The sequence below is a fragment of the Colossoma macropomum genome, unplaced genomic scaffold (assembly GCF_904425465.1).
Source record: "Colossoma macropomum unplaced genomic scaffold, Colossoma_macropomum, whole genome shotgun sequence".
NCBI classification, from domain to species: domain Eukaryota; kingdom Metazoa; phylum Chordata; class Actinopteri; order Characiformes; family Serrasalmidae; genus Colossoma; species Colossoma macropomum.
In genome coordinates this window covers 37,006,566-37,020,482 of record NW_023494804.1, presented here as the reverse complement: position 1 = coordinate 37,020,482, position 13,917 = coordinate 37,006,566, and the positions used below count along the sequence as shown (strand labels likewise).

General features: G+C 39.8%; 1 protein-coding gene across 1 annotated transcript; it reads right to left on the bottom strand.

The window, feature by feature from the left end:
• Positions 1-1,443: 1,443 nt before the first annotated feature.
• isoc1 (isochorismatase domain containing 1) lies at positions 1,444-13,079 on the bottom strand. The gene is made up of 5 exons (XM_036594645.1): positions 12,803-13,079; positions 11,533-11,652; positions 9,006-9,209; positions 7,871-7,987; positions 1,444-4,971 (listed from the first exon to the last, which is right to left on the bottom strand). Exons 1-5 carry the CDS (start codon positions 13,070-13,072, stop codon positions 4,825-4,827), a joined length of 858 nt encoding a protein of 285 aa, XP_036450538.1. The 5' UTR covers positions 13,073-13,079; the 3' UTR covers positions 1,444-4,824.
• Between the last annotated feature and the right edge of the window lie 838 nt (positions 13,080-13,917).

Here is a 13,917-nt window from a genome sequence, read left to right as displayed (position 1 = left end):
TAGCACTCGTCCTCTGAAAGAGTCCGCGTAGGTTACAAAAGAAAAATGCAAAAATGGCGCCACACAAACTGGCTTTTGATAAATGAAAACTTTCGAGATCGCTAGAGAGGCAAATTCACAGCAGCGCTTTAGGCAGGCTGTGGCGTAGCTACGGTAACAAGCAGTAAATTAAAGAGAGACTATCCACATTTCACATCAGTCAGTCAATCACACTGACCAGAAGCAGTAAGAAAGTGTTGAAATGTGATAGCCTGTTTGAATGAGGCGCGATCCACCAACGAGAACTGGGCAATCGACTGGTCGTTCACAATTGATGTATTGGGCACCACTGCTTTAAAATTTAAGGGATCAAAGCTTGTCCACTTTGTCCACTCCTCACCAGAAAAGACCCTGGATTGTGTTGATACATATTTTTCCTGTTCCAAATCTAAAGACAATAAAATGTTATATACCACAAGTACAGTGTCATCGCTGCCATAACAAAACTTTGTATCTCCAAGATGGTAACATTTCAGAAAAATGAAAAAAACATTATTCTTATTATTATTTTTATTATTATTATTATTATAATGGAAGTTACTGTAAAAAGGTTTCTTTGAAGTAATTATGGACGATTTCTATTGGTCCATTCATCATGAAATTTACACACAGCATAAAAAACCCAAAAATGACAAAAATGGAGATAAAAGGTTAAAAGGTGACGATACATAAGCACAAAGGAACCTCATTTGATTTTGCACTTATTCTGTGGACTTTCCTATGAAAGAAGCCTGTGTGCATGTGTGTAACACCATGTGTACACATTAGCAAGCATTCTAGTGTTCAGTTTTGTATACAGCTTGGTGCGCATTAATTAGATATGCAGGCCTCATTTCCAGTAATGCCACAGAAGTCACATTTAATGTGGAGTGGATTAACTGCTCTACCATCTTGACCAAGCTGCTCTGCCAGATTAACCATTTTAGACGGTCGATCAGCACAGGGTTTTTCATTTCAGTTAATGATTTAGCTGGCCTACCAGCATGACCAGCTTAAATCCACTGGCCTACCAACTATATGTCCAACGGGTCAGCTACTTTGATCATCTTAGACCATCCAAAACAGGCTAAAGCACCATGTGTCATTTTTTAGCAGGGTAACGTAAGCCTTCATATCACTATCCGAAAGTGAGCGACTCCACATGACAACTAAATAAAGATGCTACGAAGTGTTGGCAGATATACAAACATTTTTTTTAGATGTGAAGCACCTCACTGACCTGGCTTGTGACTGATTTACTCGCACACTCATGTTTAACAGGCTGCATATTCTCCACAAGGGGGCACCATGAGTGCCTTAGCCACATTTTAATGCTTCATAAGAGCAGTACTTTGCATCAGTCTACTGTGTCTATTGTTAATCAAATGACAGAAACCATGTAAATCAATGAAACTGGGCAAAGTCTATCATAGTGCATAATATAAACATTTATTCCATACTGTATGTAAGCTGTTACAAAAATGAAGGTGTTCTTATATAGTTATGTTACCAAAGTGCACAAATCTATTTTGTCACATCAAGAAGTAGGCTATATGCGAGAGGTACAATCAGTTTGGACTGTTCATAAATAGGCACTGTATATAATCTTTCTGCTTACACACGTATACACACCATCAGCTGGAGGAGGTTTACACTTGCACTCTTACTTTGGGTCTGGATACACTTTAGACACAATGAGTCCATCCGTCAGTGGTTTAGCGATGACATGTCGTTAAAATGGAAAAACAAAACAAAACAAAAAAATGTAATGAGACGAACAGGAATTATATCTGCATCATTCCGATTTGATCCACATGCTTACTGTCTTTAATGGGGTAAAGTAGAAGGTTGTCTGCGGAACTACAGGCACTTTTTACAGGCCTAATTTTACACCAGTACATACTGTCAATAATTATAATAATAATAATAATATTAACAATAATAATAAAAATCATCATCATTTGTGCTACTCCTCATCAGATACTCAAAACTTCCTTCCAGATTACCTTTGCTGTGGCTTATTTTAATTCACTGTAGTCATTTCCAGTTTTTTACTATGTGTTATTTACTACACTGTCACATTTGAGATGTGCTGCCATCGATTGTTAAACAAGAAAAACAAAATATGACAGTAATGACAAAGAATAAACACATTACATTAGATATTTACTTCGATATACCAATCATTTATGAATGAAAATGTTGAAAAGTTGTTTGCTGAACTGTCACTCACACTTTCCTTCAAAATAAATACAATTAATTCTTTAAATGAAAGGAAATTATCAAGTGTGTCCAAACTTCCAAACAGACAGTACACCCCAAGACAAGTGAAATGGACAGCGACACAAATAATGGATTAAACCACCAAGATTTGCTCCAAATACAACATCCATATAAAAGCATGATAAAAGCATGATATCTACTTAAGTCAAAATCACAGGACTGCCATGTCATCTATGACTGAAAAAGCAACAAGTGATGTTTTCCCCCACCTTTCACTCATAGGGCCTGAAACTGCCTGTAGTTGCAGAAACTCAGAGATATTACATGAGAGCGTGTGACTTTGCATGTTATTTAGATGTATGACATTAATGGGTGATGTTTGTATCCAGACCTTTAAAAGATGTAACAAACATACACAAACAGTAAATGCCAGAGAGCAAAGCTGGATCAGACGCTGGGAAGTGAACATACAGACCCTTCAGCCCTTTCAGACTTAAAGGACGATGTAGCTTTAGTGCCATTTAGGGGTTTTGTGCATGAACTCAATCAGAAAACACAGAACACAGGAAAAAGACCACAAAATAAACCTACAGGAGGACTTTCAAACACACACAACAGAAACAGCAACAAAAAAATTATAATAAATGTGACCAGTAACTTGAAGTACATGACGCTGGGTGATTTTTCAGCCTTGATTCAATTAACTAAAACATTAACCCTTAGAGGTCATGGTTATCGGCAGCAATGACAAAAACATAGAGCAGCTCAGTTTCTCACTAGCAGCTCACTGAATAAATGGAGATATTCTGTTGGAAGTACAGATTCTAAGCTTTCATACCGCATTACATTTTTGCTTTTCTTGTCATCTCAACATTAAAACAGAAAGCAAAAGGGCAGTAAAGGCTCAAACTCATTCATACTGAAAATAAAAAAAAATATGACAATCATATTGGTATCCGCCGATATCTGCTTATTAAATAATCAGCGGCAGTGGAGAGATGTTTAGATCTGACCGATATTTCAAACAGATATTTGACGATGTATTTATTGTACTCAGAACGTTTAGGTGACACTAGGCTACTGTGCTACAATGTCTGCATTTTATTAATTTTATTGCTTTTGTAACCCTATAGAAACTAAAGTTATTCCTCTATAATGCTAAAGAAGGTACATGTAGTCCCAATTTCAATATAAATGTTTATGTATCCACATTGGCAGATATGTACATGAAAAATGTCGAAGAGTGGCTTCAACCCACAAATCTGATACTGGTGCAGCTCTAAGATCATTAGAGTAAATTCAGTGTGTAACTCAAATAATAACCATATAATTCAATGTTATTATGTAATTACATTTAAATAGTGCATCAAAACAAAAGTAATAACTCCCGACTTCTAAGGGTTAAGCCTGACCCAAAATTATGTAACAGAAATGTTTTCAATTATGGCTCAAACTAACTTCAGTTTCAATAGTCTGTACATTTTTAATACTTACGACATTCTCATGCCTTCACAAACATGCACATAACTTTAAGGGTGTTATTTAATGGCTTGTAACATTTTCAGGAGTTTAACCAAATGAAGAAATTAATGAAATGAGAGGCAGTCTGCTTTTGATGCCATCTCTAACTTCTCTGTCTAGGATTTTAATGTAACCGTAACAGCTGAGCACGTAGGCTCCTCAATAAATAAAGCAAACAGCTGAACAAGTGGTTGGTAAAATTTTAAGGGGAAATGACAAATGAATTTTAAACTATTCCAGACTTGGGGACCTTGGGTTTTCACATCACATCAAACATGGGACGTTACACATTTCTTTACGTAGCCCTATTTAAGCAATACGCCACAGAAATACAGTACTACCCATACTACAAGTGTCGCCCTATAGGTTTTTCGTACAAATTCAGCTCACAAACTAAAGCGGTAGAACTCCTCATGCTTCTGCAGTTCATTAATCCGCCAATTCTACCACCACTTCATTCACTAAGGTCACAATAGTCTTCACGTTTTAACTTTTTACTGCACATTCAGCATGGTTTATGATTGCTATTAACTTCGTAACCATTAAACTACTGGACCATGCAAATTAAAATACCTGTTTAATAGATTCTAGATGAATGAAACTGGGATTTGGGGCATTTTGGGGGTGGGTGGGGGGTGGGGGGTGTTTTGTGCTCCATCTGCAGTTCCAGTGGTGTCCATAGTGATACACAGGACAATATTTCTGTTGAAAGAACTAATTCCCTTAATTCCCTCTTCCAACATTTATAGCATAGTTTCAATTTAAAAAGTGAGACATCCATTAAACAATACCTTTGTGTGGCCTTAGGCAAGTTATCCAGTTTGTTGCCAAGCAAACAGACATCTAAAAGTAAACGTCAGCTAAATCCGCCACCACCTTAAAACACTACAGTTTTAACCTGTTAACAAAGTTGGTACGATTTGAAACACGTGAATGAACTAATATTTGAAAACATCCATCAAATCTGAAGAACTTTTTGCAGAACCTGTAAGAGATGTTGGGCAAAATATAAAGACTGCAGCAAGTCAGACAAGCGTCTCACGTTTCACTGCCTGGACCTCCTCACACCTTGGACAGCAGGCCGGACTCAGGGGCGCTGGCCTTAATGATATTCTGGACCTCTTTGAATTTGGGATGCTCTTTGTCGGCTACGAGCTGCAGCAGGACAGACTCGCTGGTGGTGACGATGATTCCGGTGCGTGCAAGGCGCTGAGAGAGAGGGAGAGCAGCTTTCATCAGGAAAGTAGTTTAAAAAATGATGGTTTAAAATGAAGCCTACACATAATCCCCTTTAAAAAACAGATAAAAACAGTTGAAGTCTGGATTTTGTGCATATTTTCATCTATTTGTATTGATAACAGTATGACATACAGCATCAGAAGCCACTTAAGCATATTTATTTGAGATTGTTTAACAACTTGAGACATTTTGAGGCATTTGTGGGGACTCAGTTTGGTCAGTGGAGGCGTATACGCTTCCTTTACTTGTTAGCTACATTAGCCTCGCATCTCCACTGCAGAACTAAAGAAGCAGAGACACCTTTAGACACTAAACTCAACTTGGCTGATCGACTATATTTGGATTAAGAGAAAATCATGTAAATTTGATTCAAACAATTACTTTAAACAATGTTTTTACCCAGCTTTGTCATTAAGAATAAACCCTATTATGAGCTCTAAATACAGTGTGTGTATTGCTTTCAGTCCAAACAAGGCTTTAAAACCTGGCATGCTCATGCTAAAATAGAATTCATCCATCTAAACGAGAGATTAAAATCGATGCTGGCCCAAATGCAAACGCCCCAACTCAAAATAACAAACACCTTGTCAGACTGGAGCACATAAGCAATGAGGCTTGAAAGAATGTATTTCCCAATAATGCAATATAGCCGACTGCACTGGAATTATATATCCTTTTAGACAGTAATGCTCACATTGATTATGTTGGTAAAAATCAAACAAAGAGGCAAAACATTATAATTGCCTATTTTAACTGTATGTTACCAGCTGAAACTTCAATACTGGAAAACCAACTGGCAGAGCTAATATACTATAGAAGACTAAAGCAAGAAAAACTCTAAAGATTTGATAGAATGGCCCAGATGTATCACCAGTGACCGTATATTTAGTCACTGGTCAATAACCACAAGAAACAAATGCTGTACAACCCGAGAGGACAGTAAGTCTCCAGCTCAGAACGGACTGTTTAGAGTAAAACCTCTTTATGTGCAGAACCAAGATTAAGAACAACTGCACTACAGCATCTCTGAGAAATGGGCCACAATGCCAACGGTTCCAGCAGGAAGAACTCTGAAGTCTCCAGAAAAATCTTATATGGTCAAAAAATGAATGTCTCCTGTAGCACCATCAGATTTCAGGATATTTTATATATATGCTTGTTTAGTGTGGAATATTTTTATACATTTTTTCAAAATATGCAGCAGTGTTTACGTCCTATATGTCAAACACAAGGCCTGTGGGCCAGATCAGGCCCACAACGCAATCCTATCTGGCCCATGAAATTTCAGCTGCAGTTCAACCGATATTAGCATTTATATAGCATTTATATTAGCATTTAGCTCAGCAGCTCAGAAACTGATGCCAAGAATTAATGAACTTGCAGCAAAGAAAAGATGCCAGGTGCCTAAATCAAGCAAATAGGTAGGTTTTAAAGATCTACCTCCTGGGGACATTTTGATTAATATTTCAAGTTTTCATGTAATATTTCAAGGTCTACTACACGTGCCTATATTTTACTGTTGATTTGCCTTATTTTGAATAAACAATGGCCACTTCAGGCTACAGCAAAATGTCATTTAAAAAATGGAATAAAACAGTCAACAAACCTACAGATTTGTTGAATTTTTTTAATATGGCCCCTTTAGTGGTTGAGTTTGACACCCCTGGTTTACATTAAAACTGCATTTTCATTATGAGCCAAATCGCTCAACATGACAGCTGTTGGCTGCTTTGGGTATGCTTAAGTATTGAATTTCAGTGTGTAGGTTATTGAGCCACACAACAACCAGGGTGTGCTCAGCTCATCCAGTCTGTGCAGAGGGGGGGGTGGGGGGGTGGGGGGAGAGAGCGCGAGAGAGAGCGGGCAGAGAAATCAGGGTATGCATCAGCAGTTTGATGTCAGTTGTTTCTTGCAACATTACAGCACATTATGACATGTTTCTGTTTTTTAACTGGCATATAATGTTGACATCTCCACGCAGGCCATACTGTTGCTGCTTAAAATTTCTGCACCACCAACTTAAAACATCCTGCACCACTTGATAAGACCAGAGTCACCAAAACGAAGAGGATCTGCAAAAGGCTGTAAACACTGTAAACAGCATAAAGAGTGAAATTATCCAGAATTCAGTGCTGTTTTTGTGTGACAGACTTACATTTCATTGTATTACATTTCTTACCGAAATTCTTTTCAGATTTATAGGTTCGAATACTAATCTGCAGCACCTGCAAAACACGTTCCTAAACACAAAGCTTCAGCTTGGGCCAAAAAAATAATCACAACTGAGAAAAATTAAATGAATGTGATTCATGATGCAACTCAATCTCAGTTATAAACTGCTGGTGTGTTTAGAACGAGCGGCCATGGGTTTCAGAAGTGCATTTAGCTGCAGCGTAGAGGTCATCAACCTATTTTCAGTGGACATAAACATTAGGTTCATGAATCATACGCAAGTGATATCTAGGGCTGGATATCGTAATCCAATACTTGTACAGTACCAAATGAATTACTTCAATACAATAAGGTACTGAATCATTCCATGCCATTCAATACTACATTTCAGTATCTAAGTAGTCAGTATTAGCATTTGTGAGCCAGTAAGCATGCTTGTTCCAAAATCTTGCCTGCCTAAATTACATTATGCATGCATGTGACTAACATCAGGGCTTAATGAGTAATCTGTAATCTGTTAACATCAGGAAATGCACTCAACTCCCATGTTTAAGCCACACCCACTTTGTTTGTAAATAAACAAAGGTATCAAAAAAAAGTATTGGGAATCAGTATCAGAGTCGAGGTATCCATATTGGTATCAGCACTGTAAAATTTGGAACAATATTCTTGGGGCATCAATATTTGAGTATGTTACCTCTAGTGCAAACATTCTGTCCATCATGCTTCTGGAGGATGTTGCGTCAGCTACAATGTGCACTTCAAAACCCCTCCCGATCAGGTCCAGGGCCGTCTGCTGTATGCACACGTGAGTCTGTGTGTAGATCAGATGTGTGTAGATCAGATTACAGTTACTCAATGGTGGTTTTTACTACCAAGAAAAATATGCACACAAAAGAGGTAACAGAAAAGACACACTGTTCACAATGTTCACTTTAAATTTGAAATAAGACAAAGCAACCTGCTGTTTACACCACTAGATGGCAGCATCTCCAAGAGCAAACAAGCAAATAGCTTCTACAGTAAGAGAAATTTAATTGGACAAACCACTTCATTTCATTACATGAATATATGAATCATAAATCATGGTGAATGTTTCTCTAGAAAAACCTGACCAAGAACTACTAGAACAATTTAAGTTGGAGTTTCGGGCAAACATGAATGACAACAATGGCAAAAATTAACAATACTAGCTTTTATTATCCACATTTGCATTCTTTGGTTGAACTCATTCTTTGGTTATGTTAAAAAAAAAAAGCCCCAACACAAACGCCTGTCTAGAGTAGATATCCTATTATGAAGTTCTTCCAAACATGAGCCTCAAGATTCTTCTCCATGTTATTGGGCAAAAACAGCTTTTCTACTGTGCAATTCTAACCTGCAGTTAATTGTAATTTACTCAGTTACTTCATATAATACACATTTGTATATATGATTTGGTATTTAAATAACTACAGAGATTAAAGATTATCAATGTCAATGAAAGAAAGTGAATAACCAATAAAAGAAACTGAAAATTCATGTTCATATCCAATTCAATAATATACTCATTTATTCAATAACATCTATTCAATTCAATAAAATGACCTTCCCAAAACAGAAGTGTCCAGGTTGGAGGGGCGAGCGATGCGGCAAAAACATAAAATCATGACACCTTGAGACATTCTGACGATACATGATACACATCACAATATTTAGCTTGATTGAAAGTTGGAACAGACCAGCAGTGCCACATTTTAAAAAATTATTATTTTAATATGATTTTTATTCATTTTTATTCACACACTGTACTGCACCAAATCCAATTAAACAAAGGCAGACGAGTCGCTAACCTCAACTCCAAAGAGGACAATGCTACGGGCTCCTGGAATCTCAGCCAGGGTGGCTTCCACCTCCGGAAGCACCATGGAGAACTTGGTTTTAGGAAAGACCATCTTGGCTCCTGTCAGGTCCATCTCCTGCACCGTGCTGCCCAGGCCTTTCGGGTACTGCTCCGACACGATGACAGGGATGCCTAGAATACGAGCCCCTTGGAGCTAAAACACACAAGTAAAAAATGAACCTTTATTGCTTATGTGCTGTAGATGAACCAGGTTCCAGAGCAACGACTCCCAGCTTTCAGCCTGACACAACCATCCCAAACCAACTGAAAGATTTCAGTTTGTCTCACTCTTCAGTTTGGCTGTACAACTTACTGTCTGTTAATCATTTTCACAATATTTGGCTTTTGATATCGTAGAAGGCTGCAATCTGAAAATGACCCTCTAACCAATCACAATGTGTTTAATGTGTCCTTGTGCATCTTGGTCAATCATGTACTCTGTATTCTGTATAGATGTGCATTGCATTGCATTGATGTGGGCAGATATTGAGATCAGCAGATAACTGCTTTAAAAAATGATCTATATTTATTTATTGTACTCCAGATAAGCTGGGCATGTAGACCACACTGGGCTCCTGCACTAAATGTCTGCTTTTTATTCCTTCTACTGCATTTGTAAAGCTACAGAAATAAACGTTACATGTCTCTGTAATATTAATCCAGGTGGATTTAATCCCAATCGCTGCACTTTATATATGTTTATGCATCAGCAGATAAACAGTACTTAAAGCTTTCATCTTTCAGAGACAAGAGAAAATTAAGGACGAGCTATTTCAGATCTGAAAAAAATTCACAGGTGTTCCTATTCATCTGTCCACTGTGGGAAAATAACTCAACACTATCAGTCTGAAAGGAATCTGTCACGAAGTAGCAGCCTGAATAAACTATTACAGAAAAAAAGAAGATAATTTGCAAATTAAATGCAGAAGCTGCTGGTGTTCTTAGGTCAAAGGTCTGACCACCCCAGAGTCCAGACCTCAGCATCACTGAATGTGTTTGAGACTACTTGGATTGTGAAACTCCTAAGACTGAGGTGTGGAAAAATAATCCTGCAGATTTCTTTGAAAAAAATGAAAGCAAGTCTCCTGAAAAGAACTGTAAGCTGTAATAAAGGCAAAGAGTGGACACCGTAAATACTGAACATTTTAAATTATAGTTGTTGAAGCATCTGTGTAATTTTTTTTTAAAATATGTTTCCTGCTTTTTGACTAACACTGAAAAATGTACTTACACTTTAGGCTATGTTAATTGAAAATTCTTTAAATGAAAGAACTTTTGAACAGCATTGTGTGTATGTGAAAAATGTCGGATATCGGCATCAGACCAAAATTCCCATATCGGTGCATCCCTGTTATGTTAATCAAAATAATGCAGGCCAATCACAACCACCATGATGCAATATAAACACGTTACTACTATACTTTTGTCTACGTAGTGCAGCCTTACTGCTGCAGTGTAATTGATTTTAACTGTCCATACGTTTGGACAAGCTGGCTGTCCCCGTATCCTGTGTTTGTTCAAAGCATTGGTTGTATAAATCCTCAGAAACTGACATGACACGTCCGCAGGCCACTTCTACGGTCTGCTTCTCATCCCTTTCTATGACAAACAACTGTTGTCATGCTCATGCTTCCTTTATTGTGCAAAATCGGAAGGGACTGTCCATAAAGGTATTCCAAATGTTGGCTATGAATGTTTCAGCCCCGACCTGCTGGAAAAAGCTTTTAATCTTCTGTGTGAACAATACTGCTGCTGTAGCTCACACGCTGTGGTTAACATCAAACATACTGCGGCCCTTACTTTACAATGGTAGTCCGACAACTCTGCCACTCAAAACGGTGGGTACTGGCAATGAATGTTATTAAAATGATTTCTAAGGAACTGTCCAGTCATTGTTGCATTTTCTTTTTTTTAATTCAGTAGCTAGCATTGTCAGCTCAGACAGTGCACGCCAATCAACGGCGGCTCATCAATATTCAGAAGGACTAGAGACAATATCCATGAAATCAATATACAGGTGAACAATAAACGAGAACATGTTCCTATTCGACATTCCGGAACGTCCTGTTTTTGTTAAAATTAGTGCAGCTGAACAGCCCCTCTTTAACGACTGGGTTGACCTCAATCTATAACTGAAATGGATTATGCCAGACAAAATCCAGGTCCTGGGGACACAGGAAAAGGGAGCATGAGCAGGAAAAGCATCTGGAGGTCAGAGACAGCACAGACAAACCAGATGATAAACTGAGTGAGAATGAGTTCACGGAAGCAATAAAAACGCCCATAAACCGTCATCGTCTGCCCTTCGTGCCTTTAAATAATACAGACCATCATATAAAGTGGTGCTCGGCCTGCGCACTGTCACTGAAACGTTTATAAGCACACCAAACAGAGGAGGTCAAGTAACCGTGAAAAATGCATTGTGATGGAAAGAGAGAGAGATAAATGGGGTCAGACAGAGGAAGGCGCAGTCTTACCAGCCTCTGGCCAACGCTGATGATGTCACCGAAGTACTTGATGGCGGGCCTGAAGCGCTCCTGCATGTCACAGCAGAAGAAGACGGTGGTGGCTGGGGAGAGGTTGCCCAGCGCTGTGATCTACAGCAAGGGAAGAGAAATCACAAGCTCACTCACTCACAGCGGCTCACCTTTTGCGCTATTAATATCCCAGCGAGCTGTCGGGTCTGCATTGTTTTCGGACGGCTTATTATGGGCGTAATCTACTCCACGTTCCATCTCATCCATTCAGAGACTCACTACACCTGATCCACTGGTCTGGGCTTTAAGCAGATGAAAAAGAGGGTCGTAGTGTGGGCCTAATCAAAAGGTCACTTCTCTAGTCTGGTCTGTTGATTGCACTGTAGCTAGAGATCATTTGGCTTTAAGCCATATGCCGTGCTCTAAATCCAACACAGTATACAACACACAGTAATCAAAAAAAGTCACCTGGCTGGGTCTTACGCTGAAAACACTGGAAGGGAAACCTGCAGTTAGTGGTTACAGCTGTTTCTCGCACGTAAATGGGCTATTTTTCTAAATAATTCCCCTCTTTTTTCCACACGCATCTCCACAGAAACAGATGTCACACAAAAGCCGTAAGCCTCCGAGGATTATGTGGCCCATTTTGTACGATCAGGAACACTACATCTTTAGTAGTGCACGATATAAACAAGCCATTTCATGGCCACTGGTCATGTCTGGACGGCCACTGAGGAGGACTCTTCATAAGCGACTGCACGCTGACTTAACAGTTACACTGTGGTTCCCTAAGGCTGCAGTCTACTGGACACAGACGCGATGAAGATGTAGATGTAGGGCAGCGTGTGGAGACCACCATAAAACACACAGCAGCCTGTTTCTCTATGGCACTTCGGGGCAAACAGTAACTCTGAATACAGACTACAGCACAAAACACGTATCACAGCAAAAACCTGTGACGTCACAGCCACATTTCACTTTCATTATTGTCACGAAAAGCAACAAGTTGGCTATTTTTAGGACGTCTGGAAGAAAAACAAGGTAAAGCATGTCGGTCACAACTACGAGGAAAGAGCAATAAAGGGGTCAGGAGGTCTAGGTGGTCGACTACAGCGTGAAAAACCTGCGTTTTAGACGTCAAAGTAAAGCAGGAGGCTGGAAGCTACGTGTGAGGAAGAGACTGTGACAGACTCTCTCTCTCTCTTTCACACGCAGCACAACGACCATATGTGAAGGTGTGAATGTGAAACAGCGCGAACGGCAGCCTTACGTCTGTCTGCAGGGGCACCAGCCGGAGCCTGCACTTCTCGGAGATGGTGAAGCCCTTGGGCAGGTCGATGTACTGACCCCACTCCTCCGAGAACAGCTGCATGAGGAATTTGCGGTGCACGTCGATCTGCGCGCCGTAAATGGCGAGAAACTTCTGGATAAGCACTTCATAGCCCGAGCCGGCGGGAACGGCGGAGAGTCGCGAAAACACGGAGAAGGAAAGCAGCACCGGGACCAGGTTACCGCCGCCGTGCGCGTGAGCGTCCGCCATGATGGTGTGAGCGCGCGCCAGTGGGGGAGCTCGCGCTCCAGCCGCCGAGAGTTGCACTGCACGCGGGACTCAGACGGCCACGCCCACCGACCCGCTCTCTTTGTCTGTCTCTCTCTCTCTCTCTCTCTCTCTCTCTCTCTCTCTCTCTCTCTCTCTCTGTGTCTCTCTCTCTCTCTCTCTCTCTCTCTCTGTGCCGCTCTCTCTCTGTCTGTCTGTCTCTCTCTCTCTCTCTCTCTCTCTGTCTGTCTGTCTTTCTCTCTCTCTCTCTCTCTCTGTCTGTCTGTCTTTCTCTCTCTCTCTCTCTCTGTTACCACAATAAAGGGGAACTCAACCGTATTTTCAAATCTTCCTCATAATTAAACGGTTGAGATATAAACGAAGTCGTTCGGAGTGGTTTGGTGTGAAGTGCTTCGTTCTAGAGAAACTTACCGAGTCAGAACCGTTAACAGTGGGCGTGATAGGAACCAGACGTCTGAAGAGGTTAATGCCTCCGAAAGCTCCTCCTAGAAAGGTATTATATGAAATGTTAGACATAAGCTGCCTGATGTCTGACACATAGTTTTACTGCAGTTTTGTGGTAAAGTTTTGGTCTAAAACATATTTTAATCAATTTATTCCAATCATGGTGGAGGGATATGTGCAGGGTGTTTTAAGGCAAAATAGTCCCCAAAGAAAACTCATTTTTTCATATTTATGAATATATATTTTATCATCATAGTCCTTACATATAAAACCCTAGAAGACGCTTGTAGGTTCACTGGTGGTTTTGGATAGCAAATAAAATGGCAATATTTGTGTTGTAGACATAGGCATTGTGATCCCTGGTTTAACTTCAAACCCCTCTA